This window comes from Microcaecilia unicolor, chromosome 6 (genome assembly GCF_901765095.1).
Source record: "Microcaecilia unicolor chromosome 6, aMicUni1.1, whole genome shotgun sequence".
In the NCBI taxonomy this organism is placed as follows: domain Eukaryota; kingdom Metazoa; phylum Chordata; class Amphibia; order Gymnophiona; family Siphonopidae; genus Microcaecilia; species Microcaecilia unicolor.
Window position 1 is genome coordinate 217,761,405 of NC_044036.1, and position 15,539 is coordinate 217,776,943.

Genomic DNA, 15,539 nt, shown 5'->3' on the forward strand with positions numbered 1-15,539 from the left:
CTGTGTTGTCTGAGTCTGACTGACTCCAGCGATCTTACGTTGCCAGGTAGAAATTTTTTTTCCAGCCCAATCCGGGCCAGAAACCAGCCCAAAACCCGCCCAAACACAAACCCCGCCCCTGACACCCCCCCCCCCCCGCGTCACCGGCCCCGCCCCCGCCCGTCACCGGCCCCGCCTCCCACGTCATCGGGCCTGCCTCCCCGTCATCGGCCCCGCCTCCCACGTCATCGGGCCCGCCTCCCTGTCATCAGCCCCGCCTCCCCGTCATCGGCCCCGCCTCCCACGTCATCGGCCCCGCCTCCCACGTCATCGGCCCCGCCCAAAACGTCACTAACCCCGCCCCCCGCGGCCGAAAAAAATCAAAAAGCCGCCCGGAAGCCTAAAAAACCGCCCAAAAAACCGCAACCCGCCGCGGGCAAAAATTTCCCGCGGCGGGGCGCGGAAAACCGCCCAATTGGGCGGTAAAACCGCCCACCTGGCAACGCCTGTGCAGGGCGGGGTTGTGTGCGTTGACGCGTGGGCGGGGCAGACACCTTATGGAGCAAAAAAGTGGTCTCAGCCGCCTCACTTTCGAACGTTGGGAAAGTGAGGCTTCAATGGAACGTTGGAGGTGCGTTTTATATAGAGAGATGATGATATCATGGACAATGCAATTGATGGTCCAGCAAGAGTTATGAGCACAGTTTATTATAAAATTTTTGTGAAGTGAGTTTCTGTGGGATTTTGTCTTTAATAACGATTTTCTTGTAATTGTTACTTATAGCACCGACAGAATGCTCTGATCTCACAGCTGCCAACATTGACCCTCCTCCCGTGCTCCAAGCTCCTGCCAAAGTTGTTTTTAGAGTCTGAGGCTACGGGAGTGGCGAGTGGTGATTGCTTAGAGCGTGCAGTAGGAGGGGCTCACTACCTGTGTAAGTAAATAAAAGCCTTCCAGGACATCACAGGAGGAGTCTGGAAAGCAGGCTTGTGGACTCTAGAAACAAAGGACTGTGCTGAAAATGATCCTTCTACTTACAGGTAAGAAAACTAAATTCATAACAGCTCACTTTTCTGAAAACCCTGATTGTCTACATGATGATCATTTGCCCTGCCCCGTCTTTCCCATAAAATGAATGCGTTCTTTTTCAGTTATCAGGATTAAAAGACTAAAACCTGCAAGAAACAATGCAAAACAGAATTTTATTAAAACACGAATATTGACTTCTTAATATATGTTTTGTCTTGTTCTGTTGTACATTATATACTTCCCTGCTACTTACCTCTGATGAAGTGAAGTGGGAATAACTGTGGACTTTCGATGTATATTTGTGACTGTCTGACCTTTGCTTTACCTCGGACTCTCTCTACGGGAATTAGACTGGCTGGCTGGGATAACCAGCTGGATCTGCACCTGATTATGAGAGAGGTTTCTCTGCATTGCACGTCTGCTTCGCAGACATTTAACTCCACGCTGCAAAATTTGATCAGCATGAGAAAAGGTTGCGATCTGTTTGGATTGCGTGGATCTGCCCTTCTCTTACTGCACCCGTTTCTGCTCACTGTAAGTATCCCACCTTCCCTTGTGCTCACACACTACTACTATTCCTCTGCCTCACTCGTTCTTTTCCATCTTCTCTCCTCCCCATCTTCTTTTTCAGCTTTGTTCTTTCATCTCTGTTTCCTTAATTTGCGAGGGGGGGGGGGGGGTTGTTTTGGGTTTTTTTTTTGTAGAAGCATATGGGTTTCTTCATCTCTTCCAGTTTCACTGACTTCATGCTAAGAGGCTGGAATTGTGTTTTAACACATCGTACAAGCAGGAGGACCTATAACACACACACACAGTTTACACAAAGTACACACACATGTTTTTTTCTATTACACATAAGTTGCAGCTATTCAAATGTATAACTTTTATCATATAGGAAAAGGGACAGTCCAGGCAGCACTTAGCACAAGCAGACACTCTATAGCTTCTGCTACATGACTGAAACTTGCTGTATTGTTTTTCAAGATATGTACTGTACTGTCTTGATCAGTTTTTAGATTTACATTGTTTTATGTAAATATGGAGGTGATTTTTAATAAGGTTAGGCACTATTTACATGTGCACAAAGCGAATTTACATATGTAAATTGGCATACACATATACAAAGCAATTTTAGTTTCAGCAGCACTTATACATATATTGAAAGTATATTTGTATTCTGTATTTTGCAACAGTGATACAAACATATTTCCAAAAATTTCTACGCAGTCACAAGTATGGGCAAATTTCTCATTTGAGCCTGAACTCATTTGAGAGCTTGAAAGGGGTATTCTGCTTATCCTTCAGCAGTTGAAAACCACTTCAAAATGGCAAAACTAGTTTTGGAGCTCAATCCCTTAAGAGGGCAATTTTATACGTGGGGGCCTCCTTTTAGCATCCAGTGCCACTTAGTGAGATCCTGTTCTATAACTACTACTATTTAACATTTCTAGAGCGCTACAAAGTGTACGCAGCGCTGTACAAACACAGAAGAAAGACAGTCCCTGCTCAAAGAGCTTACAATCTAATAGACAAAAAGTAAAGCATTTAAATTTAAAATATTTAAGCAGTCAAGCACAAGAGAACAGTCACAGAAGGACAGAAGATGTTGAAGGGTGGTCAGTGTGATTAGGTGTAACTCTGGTTGGAGTAGTGGGAGAAGGTGATAGGAGATATACTATAGGATGTCATTCTGAGGCCAGGCTAAGTCTAAAGCAGGAGAAGGTATTCTCTGCAGCCTATCTGTGAGATGGAAAATGCTCTCTGAAGCTGCTGCTATAAGTTTTCTCTCCCTGAAAGAGATCCAAGCCACACCCACGAAGTTCAAACTGTCAGTGGGGAGGGTGAGGGGAGGAAATGGCAGTGCTTGATGAAAAAGAGAGCTCAGTTTGATAGGAGATATACTATAGGATGTCATTCTGAGGCCAGGCTAAGTCTAAAGCAGGAGAAGGTATTCTCTGCAGCCTATCTGTGAGATGGAAAATGCTCTCTGAAGCTGCTGCTATAAGTTGTTAGTATCTGGATGCCTGGATTCTGTTAGAGAATATTAGGTGTGCCTTACATTTACACGCCCACAATTACATGAGCCATAGATTTAGTATATCTGCAATCACATGTAACCCTGGTCTCGCCACAAACAGTCTGGGCACCAGCTAGCTTGTGGCAGGTCAGCACCCCGAGACCAGGGCCACAAAGACCAATCCACTTCCTAGTCCAAGATCCAAGAACCGCTCTTGATCTCGTCAACTGAGCTGGGTATGGGAAGGGGCTGGATAAAAATCCAGAAGGTTGTAGGATGTCAAGCCAGGGCTTTTACATTTTATATACACTCTGCATCCTTTTCTCTGCTAGTCCAGAGAGCAATATAGAGTCTCACTCTCGTGCAAACAAAAGATGCCAGTCCAGAGCTTTATATGATAGAACCAGAAGAATTTTTGCAAAAGGCAGTTCAAATTCTTTCCCAGTCAATTTGTAATCCAACTTGATATCGGATGTAACTATAAATCCAGAGCCAAACTTAGGGATATTGTATATCTTCTCAATTGTAATTTATAAATCTGCAGTATGTACATATTTACAGCTCCTTCTCTCCATACCTATCCCTTCTGGGTGTAACAGTCTAAGGCTGTGCCTGCAGCACTTGTGCAGCAAGCAGATCTTTCCTTTTGGACCAGACTCCCTGTCTGTCCACAAACTCCTTTCCCAAAGGAGCACCTCTCTGGGCTACCACCTTTAGCTCTGAACAATTCTTTCCTGTTGGGATCCCCTACATCCCACCTGGTGCACTCCTCCACTTCACAGTTAATGCTTTATTGGCAGGATCACCTTAAAAAGAGATGATAAAACCTCTGTACACGTGGGTGTTGTCTACAGACCTCCGACAATTGGAGGATCTAGATAAAGATCTGGTCACAGATATCCAAAAGCTGGGAAAGAAGAGAGAGGTGCTGTTGCTGGGAGATTTCAATCTGCCAGATGTAGATTGGAAAGTTCCGTCTGCGGAATCAGAAAGAAGTAGAGAGATCGTGGATGCTTTTCAAAGTGCTCTGCTCAGACAAATGGTGACGGAACCCACGAGGAAGGGAGCGACGCTGGATCTGGTGCTCACAAATGGGGATAGTGTGTCAAATGTCCGAGTGGGTGCCCACCTGGGCGGCAGTGACCATCAAACGGTTTGGTTTGATATGACTGCTGAAGTGGAGGGCGGCCACTCAAAAATCAAAGTCCTGGATTTCAAGCGTGCTGACTTTAGTAAAATGGGGGAATATCTGAGGAAGGAGCTGATGGGATGGGAGGATGAACGAGAAGTGGAAGGACAGTGGTCCAAGCTGAAAGAAGCTATAAATAGGGCCACAAACCTTTATGTAAAGAGAGTAAATAAAAGCAAGAGAAAAAGGAAACCGATATGGTTCTCCAAACAAGTGGCTGAGAAAATAAAGGCTAAAGAGTTGGCGTTCCTAAAATACAGAAAGACTCAAGAAGAGAAACAAGGGGAGGAATGCCGGAGGAAACTGAAAGAAGCTAAGAGAGAGATACGTCTGGCGAAAGCGCGAGCAGAAGAACAAATGGCTAGAAATGTAAGGAGGGGTGACAAAACTTTCTTCAGGTATATTAGTGAAAGGAGGAAGACTAAAAAGGGAATTGTGAGACTGAAAGTTGCTGAGAACCGATATATAGATAACTAGTAAAAGAGGCCTGTTTCAGAGCAAATGAAACGGGCGCTAGCAAGGTTTTCATCGCCATCACCCCTCCCTCCCTCCCTGGCCAACCCCTTCGTTGTTCTGCCATTGCTCCGCCCCCGTCATGACGTTTGATGTGAGGGCGGGGCCCGGAGCGATTTCCCACCCCGCCTCCCTGCCTGCCAACCCCTTCATTGTTCTGTCATTGCTCTGCCCTCGAGGGCGGGGCCTGGAGTGATTTTGGTGGCTTCACCACCACGAACCTTCGAACCTTTTTGAAGGAAGTCAGGGCTTGGCTTCACTGACTTCAGTGTCCTCAGAACGTTGAGGGTGAGTTTTATTATAGTAGATGATGAATAAAAAGCTAATTTGCTAAATAGATACTTTTGTTCTGTTTTCACAGAAGAAAATCCTGGAGCTGGACCGCGATGGACTGGCAAAAGTACATGTGAGAATGAAGTAGATATAGCACCATTCACGGAAGAGAGTGTGTATGAACAACTTTAAAATCTAAAGGTGGACAAAGCAGTGGGACCGGATGGGATCCACCCCAGGATATTGAGGGAGCTCAGAGAGGTTCTGGCGGGTCCTCTTAAAGATTTGTTTAATAAATCCTTGGAGACGGAACAGGTTCCGTGGGATTGGAGAACGGTGGAGGTGGTCCCTCTTCACAAAAGTGGGGATAGGGAAGAAGCTGGAAACTACAGGCCGGTAAGCCTCACTTCGATTATTGGAAAAGTAATGGAAGCCATCCTGAAGGAAAGGATAGTGAATTTCCTGGAAGCAATAAGTTGCAAGATCCGAGACAACATGGTTTTACCAAAGGGAAATCGTGCCAAACGAATCTCATTGAATTCTTTGACTGGGTGACCGGAGAATTAAATCAAGGACGTGCTATGGACGTAATCTACTTAGATTTCAGCAAAGCTTTTGACACGGTTCCCCACAGGAGGCTCTTGAATAAACTAGAAGGGCTGAAGATAGGACCCGAAGTGGTGAACTGGTTGACGAGCAGACGCCAGAGGGTGGTGGTAAATGGAGTTCGCTCAGAGAAAGGTGAGTAGTGGAATGTCTCAGGGATCGGTGCTGGGGCCGATTCTATTCAATATATTTGTGAGTGATATTGCCGAAGGGTTAGAAGGTAAAGTTTGCCTTTTTGCGGATGACACTAAGATTTGCAACAGAGTGGACACCCCGGAGGGAGTGGAAAGCATGAAAAAAGATCTGCGGAAGCTAGAAGAATGGTCTAACGTTTGGCAATTAAACTTCAATGCGAAGAAATGCAAAGTGATGCACTTAAGGAGTAGAAATCCACGGGAGACGTATGTGTTAGGCGGGGAGAGTCTGATAGGTACGGTCGAGGAGAGGGATCTTGGGGTGATAGTATCTGAGGACCTGAAGGCGACGAAACAGTGTGACAAGGCGGTGGCCATAGCTAGAAGATTGCTAGGCTGTATAGAGAGAGGTGTGACCAGCAGAAGAAAAGAGGTTTTAATACCTCTGTATAAGATGTTGGTGAGGCCCCACCTGGAGTATTGTGTTCAGTTTTGGAGGCCGTATCTTGTGAAGGATGTGAAAAAAAATAGAAGGGGTGCAAAGAAAAGCTACAAGAATGGTATGGGATTTGCGTTACAAGACGAATGAGGAGAGACTTGCAGACCTGAACATGTATACCCTGGAGGAAAGGAGAAACAGGGGTGATATGATACAGACGTTCAAATATTTGAAAGATATTAATCTGCAAACGAACCTTTTCCGGAGAGGGGAAGGTGGTAGAACGAGAGGACATGAAATGAGATTGAAGGGGGGCAGACTCAAGAAAAATATCAGGAAGTATTTTTTCACGGAGAGAGTGGTGGATGCTTGGAATGCCCTCCCGCGGGAGGTGGTGGAGAGGAAAATGGTAACGGAATTCAAACATGCGTGGGATAAACATAAAGGAATCATCCTCGGAAGGAAGGGATCCCCAGAAGCTTAGCCGGCGGTGGGAGGCAGGGCTGGTGGTTGGGAGGTGGGGATAGATTGTAAGCTCTTTGAGCAGGGACCGTCCCTCTATGTTTAAATTGTACAGCGCTGCGTAACCCTAGTAGCACTTTAGAAATGTTAAGTAGTAGTAGTAGGGATAGTGCTGGGCAGACTTATACAGTCTGTGCCAGAGCCGGTGGTGGGAGGCGGGGTGGGTGGTTGGGAGGTGGGGATAGTGCTGGGCAGACTTATATGGTCTGTGCCCTGAAAAAGACAGGTACAAATCAAGGTAAGGTATACACAAAAAATGACACGTGAGTTTATCTTGTTGGGCAGACTGGGTGGACCGTGCGGGTCTTTTTCTGCCGTCATCTACTATGTTACTATGTAATACTATAAAAGGGCGCCAAGAATAACCAGAATACTGACATATATGCACACATATACAGCCACCGTGTTCCTCAGAACAAATACACATTACATATAGCTACTGTCTTAATCATTATTAATTGCTACTTTGCTTGTTAATAAGTCTTTTATTAAACACAAGTTGTATGTAAGTCACTTTGTAATCTCAAGTTATTTGTAAGCCACACTGAACCCGAGCATACTTGGGATAATGTGGGATATCAATATAAATAAATAAATGCCAATATTTCATCTACATGCTATTTTATAAAATGGTCACATGTAACTATACAAGCATATTTATACTGCTACGCTAATATTTTGTAAAGGAAAATAGGTACCTACATTCCTTCTAGAAAATGAACAATGGTAAACGAAGTTCACGCCAAAGAGAGGGATGTTACTGCTGCAACCTTGTTTTAGAAGTGGCGCGGCGGTATATTAAGCTTCTTAATAAACATAAACATCAGTGGTGTGACACAAGGATGGTTTCTTGGTCTAATTTTTTAAAAATATTTTTGTAAGCAATATTGTGGAAGGGCTAAGCAACCACATAGGTCTGGTAAGGTTTGCCTTGTTGTAGATAACATGAAAATCTGCAATGGGATAGACATCTTGATGGTGAATAGGGATCTAGTAAAGCTTGAAGAATGGTCTAGAATTTGACAGCTAAGATCATACATTTGGGCTGCAAAAACCTGAGGAAGAGGCACACTATAAGGTGCTTAAAAGAAAAGCTGGAGCAATTATAGAAAAGGTGACAGCAAAAGCCAGAAGGATACTTGGGTGCATTGAGAGAGGCAGGGCTGCCGAGAGCCAAAGCTGGGCCCAGGGCAAACAATCTTCAGGGCCCTGCCGTCCCCCCACCCCCGCTGCTGCTGCCCCTCGCTGCAGCAAACAAAAGAGACAAGTGCTCTGCTGGCTAAAGGTTGCCGCATCCTACCTCCTGTGAAGTAACTTCTTGTTTCCGCATAGGCAGGACACGGCAGGAAGAAGGACCTGTGGCCAGCAGAACAGTCTTTTGATTGCTGGCGTAGGGCTCTCCTTTGAGGTCGGGCCCGGGGAATCTTGCCCTCTCCTACTCCTCGGCAGCCCTAGGGAGAGGAATGGCTAACAGGAAAAAGGAGGTGATAGTACCTCTGTATAAGTCTCTGGTAGGACCCTACCAGAGTACTGTGCAGTTCTGGAGACTGCACCTTCAAAAAGATATAAACAGGATGGAGTTTGACCAGAGGGTGGCTACTAAAATGGTCAGTGGTCTTCGTCATAAAGCATATAGGACAAGAGAGAGGAGATATGATAGAGACGTTTAAATACCTGCATGGCATAAATGCACAGGAGGTGAGTCACTTTCAATTGAATGGAAGCTCTGGAATGAGAGACATAGGATGAAGGTGAAAGTGGGATAGATTCAGGAATAATCTAAGGAAATACTTTTTTACAGAAAAGGTGGTGGGTGTCCAGAGGTCTCTATTCTATCCTTATCCTTCTTGACTTATCTGCTGTTTTTGACACTGTTGACCACACTATACCTCTGGATACGCTGTCCTCGCTTGCATTCCAGGGCCCTGTTCTTTCCTGGTTCTCCTCTTACTTCTCACTTCGTTCTTTCAGTGTTCACTCTGGTGGATCCTCTTCAACTTCCATCCCACTTTCTGTTGGTGTGCCTCAGGGTTCTGTCCTTGGACCCCTCCTTTTCTCCATCTATACCTCTTCCTTTGGTACCCTGATTTCATCCCATGGCTTTCAATACCATCTTTACACTGATGACTCTCAGATCTATATCTCCACCCCTGAAATCTCAACCTCTATCCAAGACAAAATCTCAGGCTGTTTGTCTGACATTGCTGCTTGGATGTCCCAACGCCATCTAAAGCTAAACATGACCAAAACTGAACTTCTCATTTTTCCCCCTAAACCCACCTCCCCTCTTCCTTCTTTCTCTATCTCTGTTAATAGCTCTCACATCCTCCTTGTCTCCTCGGCTCATAACCTTGGAGTCATCTTTGATTCCTCTCTCTCCTTCTCTGCGCATATTCAACAGATCCCCAAAACCTGTCGTTTCTTTATCTACAACATTAGCAAAATTCGCCCCTTCCTTTCTGAATACGCCACCAGAACCCTTATCCAAACCCTTGTCACCTCTCGCTTAGACTATTGCAATTTACTTCTCACTGGTCTTCCACTCAACCATCTCTCTCCTCTCCAATCTGTCCAAAATTCTGTGGCACGACTTATTTTCCATCAGAATCGTTATACCCACACTAGCCCACTCCTCAAGTCACTTCACTGGCTCCCTGTCCGCTTCCGCATACAGTTTAAACTTCTTGTACTGACTTTTTAATGCATCCACTCTGCAGCCCCCCATTACCTCTCCACTCTCATCTCTCCCTACATTCCTCCCTGTGAACTCCGCTCACTGGACAAATCTCTCTTGTCATCCCCCTTCTCCTCCACTGCTAACTCCAGGCTTCGTTCCTTTTCTCTCGCGGCACCTTATGCCTGGAATAGACTTCCTGGACCTATACGTCTAGCTTCATCTCTACCTGTTTTCAAATCTATGCTGAAAACCCACCTTTTCACTATTGCTTTTAGCCACTACTCAATTGCCCTCCCCCTTGTCCCTTCCTTCCTTCTCACCTTTACTTCCCTTACCCGTAACTGTCTCGTCTGTCTGTATTATTTAGATTGTAAGCTCTTTTGAGCAGGGACTGTCTCTGTTTATGTCAGGTGTTCAGCGCTGCATGCGTCTGGTAGCGCTATACAAATGCTAATAATAGATGGTATGGAAGGGCAGCCTGGGTAGAACATATGGTCTTTAACTGCTATCACTTTCTATGTTTCAATCCAGTCAATTTTCAGCTGGAGACAACATAAGTTCCCCCATAAGACTATTGGGCCCTTCCCGACTCCGTCCCTCCCAATCACCCCCAATATGCCTCCCCCCTCATGAAGCTCCCCCAGGCTTACCTTAGTGCCCCTGGTGGTCTAGAGGGGTAGGCCAGACAGAAGCAGTCACCAATCACTTCTGCCCATGCCAGCTGTGGGTACAAAACAGTGGCTGCAACAGAGGTAGTCTCATGGTACTGAATATCGGCCATGACCCGCATAACTGTTGGTGCAGGGGCGTAGCTATGTAGGGCCACGGGGGCCTGGGCCCCCGTAGATTTGGGCCTGGACCCCCCTGCCGACGACCCTCTCGACCCCCCCCCCCCCCCCCCGCTGCCAACCCGTCGTCGCCTACCTTTGCTGGCGGGGGACCCCAACCGCCGCCAGCCGAGGTCCTTTCTTCCTTCGTTCTGTTTCTGAGTCTGACATCAACAGAACGAAGGAAGAAGGTTGACCCCTAGTGGTAGTATTGTGAGACTACCACTAGAGGTTGCGGCTCCCATTTTTCATCCAGATCCAGCATGGGCAGGAGCGACTGGGGTTCATTCTGCTTGGTCTAACCCTAGACCCCCAGGAAACACTAAGGTAGGCTCTAGGGGTTTAAGGGGAGTGAAGGGGGCTTCACAAAGAGGCATGTAGAGGGGGCTTGGGGGGGGGGCTTCTTCTCATGATGTCCTGAAGGGGGGGGGGGTGTCTGGAAGGACCCTATACTATTGTGGGGGGAGGGGGAGAGCAGAGGAATCTCATACCACTACTAGGAAGTTATGCACTTTTGTGCAGTCCTATGTGATCACTTAAGGGTAGATGATCAAAAATAGCTCTGAAACAGCACAGGGCGTTATTGGACATATGATCAGAGATAATTGCATGCAAATTTAAGCATGCAATTCTCTCTGATCACGGGGTAGAAGTGCGGGAGGATTGTGCCTGAGCATGTGCACTTGTTTGACAGGTTTGGGCTGTCAAAAACCCAGACCTGTCAAATACAGGGGCTGGAGGTCCATGGGACCACCAGACCCCAACTACCCCTGCCCTGAGCAAGGCGAAACGGAGGGCAGGAGGTCCGGTGAATCTCCGGTCCCCCCGACCCCCTTCCCCGACACAGGATCAAGGGAGGATGGCGATCTGGTGGGTCTCCAGCCCCCCTAACCTCCCCCCCAGCATTGTAAGAAGTCTCTTGTGGCCCAGTGGGTCACAGTCAATCCCCCCACCCTCCCCCACCTTGAGTTGGAGGAGGGAGGTGGCCACTTCCTTTGGCGTCACCTGCAAAATGGCGACGCCCCTGCCCAGTGTATCCTGGGATGTGCAAAATGGCGACGCCCCTGCCCAGTGTATCCTGGGATGTGCTGGGTGGGGCTTCATACCATATGAGGGAGTCCCAGAATACACTGGGCAGGGCTGGGCACCACCATTTTGCAAGCAGCGCCGAAGGAAGAGGAGGGAGACCACCTCCCTCCTCCAACTCAAGGTGGGGGGATTGACCGCGGCCCACTGGGCCACAAGGGACTTCTTACAATGCTGGGGGGGGGGTAGGGGGGCTGGAGACCCACCAGATCTCCATCCCCCCTGAACCTGTGTCGGGGAGGGGGTCGGGAGAACTCCAGCCCCCTGTCACTGGGGGGAGGGGGTTATTGGTCGAGTTGTCGGTTCCTGGGGGGGGGTTGCTGCATTGGGGGGAATGGGGGGCCTGCTAGCATGCAAATGCATGCTGAACAGGGCTCATCATTCCTCCCCAATGGTCTGCAAACCCTAACGTCAGCTCCAAGCTGGCATAGGGTTTGCCGCGGCCAGCCTGCCAGTCTTTGTTGCACTGGTCGCTGATCATTGGGGATGAATAGGTGTAGCATGGATTTGCATGCTATTTGCAGTCAGAGCTCACGAGTACATTTCACACGCTCGGGGGCTCTGATCATTGGGCGGTAGCAAATGCAGGCACTAGTTTGGCGCTAACAGCCTCTAGTGCCTGCGTTTGCTTCTGATCTTCGACCAGTTAGCTATGCACTGGCACTGAATAATGCTGACACCTGCATAACTCCTAGCTCCTTACTGACTCCACCGGCTTGCCCCTGTACTGCCTGGATTTGTCATGGCTGGATACAGATGATATTCAGTTGCACTGCCAGATTAAGTGCGGCTGAACATTGGCAGCCAGCCTGCTCAGCGTGCTTTAACTGAGCAGAAGCCTCTCTTGTCCAGTTAAACCTTGTTGAATATCAGGTCCTATATTTCTATGTGGGCTCTAGATAGGTACTTCATGGTGCCTAAAAATAAGCACCCCATTATAGAAATGCCCTCATAAGTGCCACTGCTTTACTCTTGCAGAGCCCCAAGTTTTGTTTTATTATTTGCAAAATGATTGCTTCTGCTGTTTGGCTGCCAAACACACATTTTTTTTCAGTGATTTTTATTTTTATTTTACAAAAGGTTCTGCATTAAATGCAAATTTTAAACACCCCAACTTGGACAGCCCTTTCCAACCTATAGACAACTGGACTTTGTATTTTTTGATTTGTGCTGTAGAGGAGTGTGGTAGCCGTGTTAGTCCACTCTTAAAGTTATCAATAGAAATCAAACACAATAAAACATGGAAAAGAAAATAAGATTATGCCCAATAAAAAAAAGGTATCATCTTATTTTCTTTCCATGTTTTATTTTGTTTGATTTCTATTGATAACCTTGATTTGTGCTGTAATTCACATTGAATTAAATTATATGTATTTATACAGTCCTGCATTCTTCTAGTAGTGCTTTAGAAGTGGCCTTTACTAGACACAAGCAAGAGAATATGGGACCTTGGAAAGTAAGATAATGGAGCTGAAAATGACTGATAGCTAGTATCCTTTGTTCATTGGCTACACAAGTGACAACTAGCATCCCCTATTCATGCCCTACATAAGAGACAGTGGCATTGCCTATTTATTTCCAGCCCAAGAGACAGCTGGTACTGTCATTCATTCTTGTATCCTGTTTGTGTTTCTTGCAGGTTTCCTGCGAGATCTCGCTATCTGACTTACAGCACCTCACTGAAATTCTTAAAAACCTAGACACTCCAAATCCTGAAACCATAATGGAGGTGAACTTAATTTCTGATGGTGACCCCATGACTCTACAGTTCCCCCAGGGACAGCGAGAATCTAACCAGTTGGACAGCACTGGCTTCCCTTTCACCTCCAGGCTAAAACGTCTGGTGCAGGTACTTAGGGTGGCCAGGTATCACCAGCACTGGGACACGGAGAATGGACTCTCTATGGATTCTGCTACCAAGGCTCAGGGCTCTAAGCTGTGGCCTAAAATACTGCTAGGCCTGGGTGTTTTGTTTATGGTTACTGTCATGGTCCTGTTATTTTTGTGGAATTATAAATGCATTGTGATTGATCGATTCTGTGAGCAAGGTGGGGAGGTGTTGACACCTGTCTTATTTGACGCCAAGGCTATAGAAAGATCCTAAATCTTATCCATTTCCTGGCATCTTAGGCTTCCAGAGCAGCACACTGTGATCAGGTTACAAATGTGAATGGTCCTGACAGTGTGTCAGCAAAATGTTCCATGATTCTCCACAAAACCCCCTAGGTGCCTAATTTCTTTGTAGAATACTAGCACAAATGGCCAAAAACGTGTATACATTAAATAGAGGCCACCGAATTTTGATTTTGGTTTGGATTCAGGTTCAAATTGTAGCTAAAAATGCCTGTGCATTTTCAGCTGAAACCCTAAACTCACTCACCCCTCATCCCACTTGAAGGCCCTTCTGAGGCCTACCTTAGGAAGCCCTGGTGGTTTAGTGGCCTCTTTGGAGGCAGGATGAACCCCATTCATTCCTGCTCTGTGCTGCTGCTCCGATACAATGGCTGCTGAAACTGCCCCAGGCGTTCCTGGCAGCCATTTTGCAACTGGAACCAGCATGGGCAGCAATTACCTTGGAACTTCCTAAGCTAGGCCCAAGGAGGGCATATGGGTGGTTTGGGCAAAGAAAGTGGGAGGCTGCTGCCAAAGTTGTAGGCTTGGGATTGGGGGGGGGGGGGGGGGGGGGGGTTAGGTGTAGATGAAGGAATGAGAGGAAGTGGGGAGGCAAGAGACATTTTGTTTAAGGTTTCAGTTTCTACTTAAACCGAGTGGCTAATTTTGTTCATAGATTAGATCCTAGGTTCATTCAGGCTCTAACATTAAGGCACAATTACTTACACAAGCCCTATAGCTGATTTAAGTGCCTACACCTAGATAGTACCAAATATATGCATAAACTATAGAATTCTAACTTATACACATACCTGCAGCTCTGCCCATGCTCTACCCAAACACTACCCATGCACACACCCACCAGCTGAAATTGACCAAATTTTGGGTTCAGCTTTGCCAACAAAACCGCCTAAAATTTGGATTCAGTCTTGTTTGCATTTCAACCAAAGATGCTGGTGTATTTTTGGCTAAAACCAAAACTATGCTGCACAACCCACAGGCCTCACTCCCTTTTCCTCCTGACACAAGCCTACTGTATCATTGGTGGTCTAGAGGGGGCAGTAGTGATCTGCAGTTGCCATGGGAGGTCCCAGCAGCCATTTTGGCAGTGGAGTGAACATGTATAAGAGCGACTGCGGATCGTAACTACCCCCCTCTAGACCACCAATGGAGTAACCCATATAAACCAAAAGTTATCATCTTCCTTTAAAGCTATTTTTCTATACTGTACCCGTTAATAGTGCCAGAATCTTTTTTTCAGAATGCTTTGTGATCATAAGCCTTTTTGTATGTATATCAGATGACCCATGGATGTTACAGTCAGCTGCACCAAGTTGGACCAAACTGAATCTTTGTTTGAGGTAACATGTCTTGTCCTGTCCCCCTGCTGTTTTCTGTTTGTAAACTGCATCAAACTGCATTATGTTTCTCTTTACCTGCCTATGATCACCTACCAATTTTGATGATAGCATGTGTGTTCCTAAAACACAAGTGGATCCCAGTCAGAGATTTATTGATAATTCTGAACTTTCCAAAATCCTCTTTTGTATACTCTGGCTATTGTGCTGGAAAAGTACCTTATAGAAGTTTGGTGATTTTCTGCTGATATGTTTCCACTATCAGCAAATCAAAATTTTGCATTCAAGAGAAGACCAACAGGCTGCTCAAATTTCCTTGGACAGCTTGGACTTAAGCCAAGTGCTGCAGATATTTGGGAGGCTAGAACTACTTCAGTTACCTCAAAAGTATTTCTCAGAACCTGCTCATCATTACTATCTTAAAAGTTATTACAGCATCATAAACAACTTTTCTTGATCAGAAAGTATGGAAGTTTTCTGCTATATCAAAAGCTATACAGTTTCAAAATGAACTGTAAGTCCTGCAGCAGCCTGTTTTTTGGCTGTGGGAGATCAATGTTATTGGTGCTACCTGTATGCATGTTTGTTAAAATTTAAAGAGAAAAGATACCATCCAGGATTCTGAGAGGAAAGTGGATCTCACAAGCTAGGCCCAGTTCTGCTGATTGACTGTTATGTACCTCAAGGTTGCCGATTTTAAGTTGCATTAACTTCTATCTGCACTTCGTATTTTGTCCTTCTTGTTGAAAGTATTTTGACATGAAAGATATACAATTT

The 15,539-nt window shown here is 46.2% G+C and overlaps 1 protein-coding gene across 3 annotated transcripts; it reads left to right on the forward strand.

The window, feature by feature from the left end:
- The first annotated feature begins 574 nt into the window (after window positions 1-574).
- On the forward strand, window positions 575-13,903 carry LOC115472234. 3 transcript variants are annotated; one of them, XM_030206433.1, is made up of 4 exons: window positions 575-610; window positions 764-1,020; window positions 1,274-1,543; window positions 12,932-13,903. In XM_030206433.1, exons 3-4 carry the CDS (start codon window positions 1,301-1,303, stop codon window positions 13,394-13,396), a joined length of 708 nt encoding a protein of 235 aa, XP_030062293.1. In that variant the 5' UTR covers window positions 575-610; window positions 764-1,020; window positions 1,274-1,300; the 3' UTR covers window positions 13,397-13,903. The 3 variants fall into 3 exon arrangements, 2 of the variants coding, with proteins under 2 accessions (XP_030062293.1, XP_030062294.1); XM_030206434.1 differs by having other exon boundaries at window positions 1,279-1,543; XR_003942488.1 differs by lacking the exon at window positions 1,274-1,543.
- The last annotated feature ends 1,636 nt before the right edge of the window (window positions 13,904-15,539 follow it).

Bases quoted from the DNA above. Each gene is read 5' to 3' on its own strand.
- LOC115472234 (XM_030206433.1), top strand. From the start codon at position 1,301: ATGTATATTTGTGACTGTCTGACCTTTGCTTTACCTCGGACTCTCTCT. The intron at 1,544-12,931 runs GTAAGTATCCCA...TGTTTCTTGCAG, and splicing joins TGCACCCGTTTCTGCTCACT to GTTTCCTGCGAGATCTCGCT.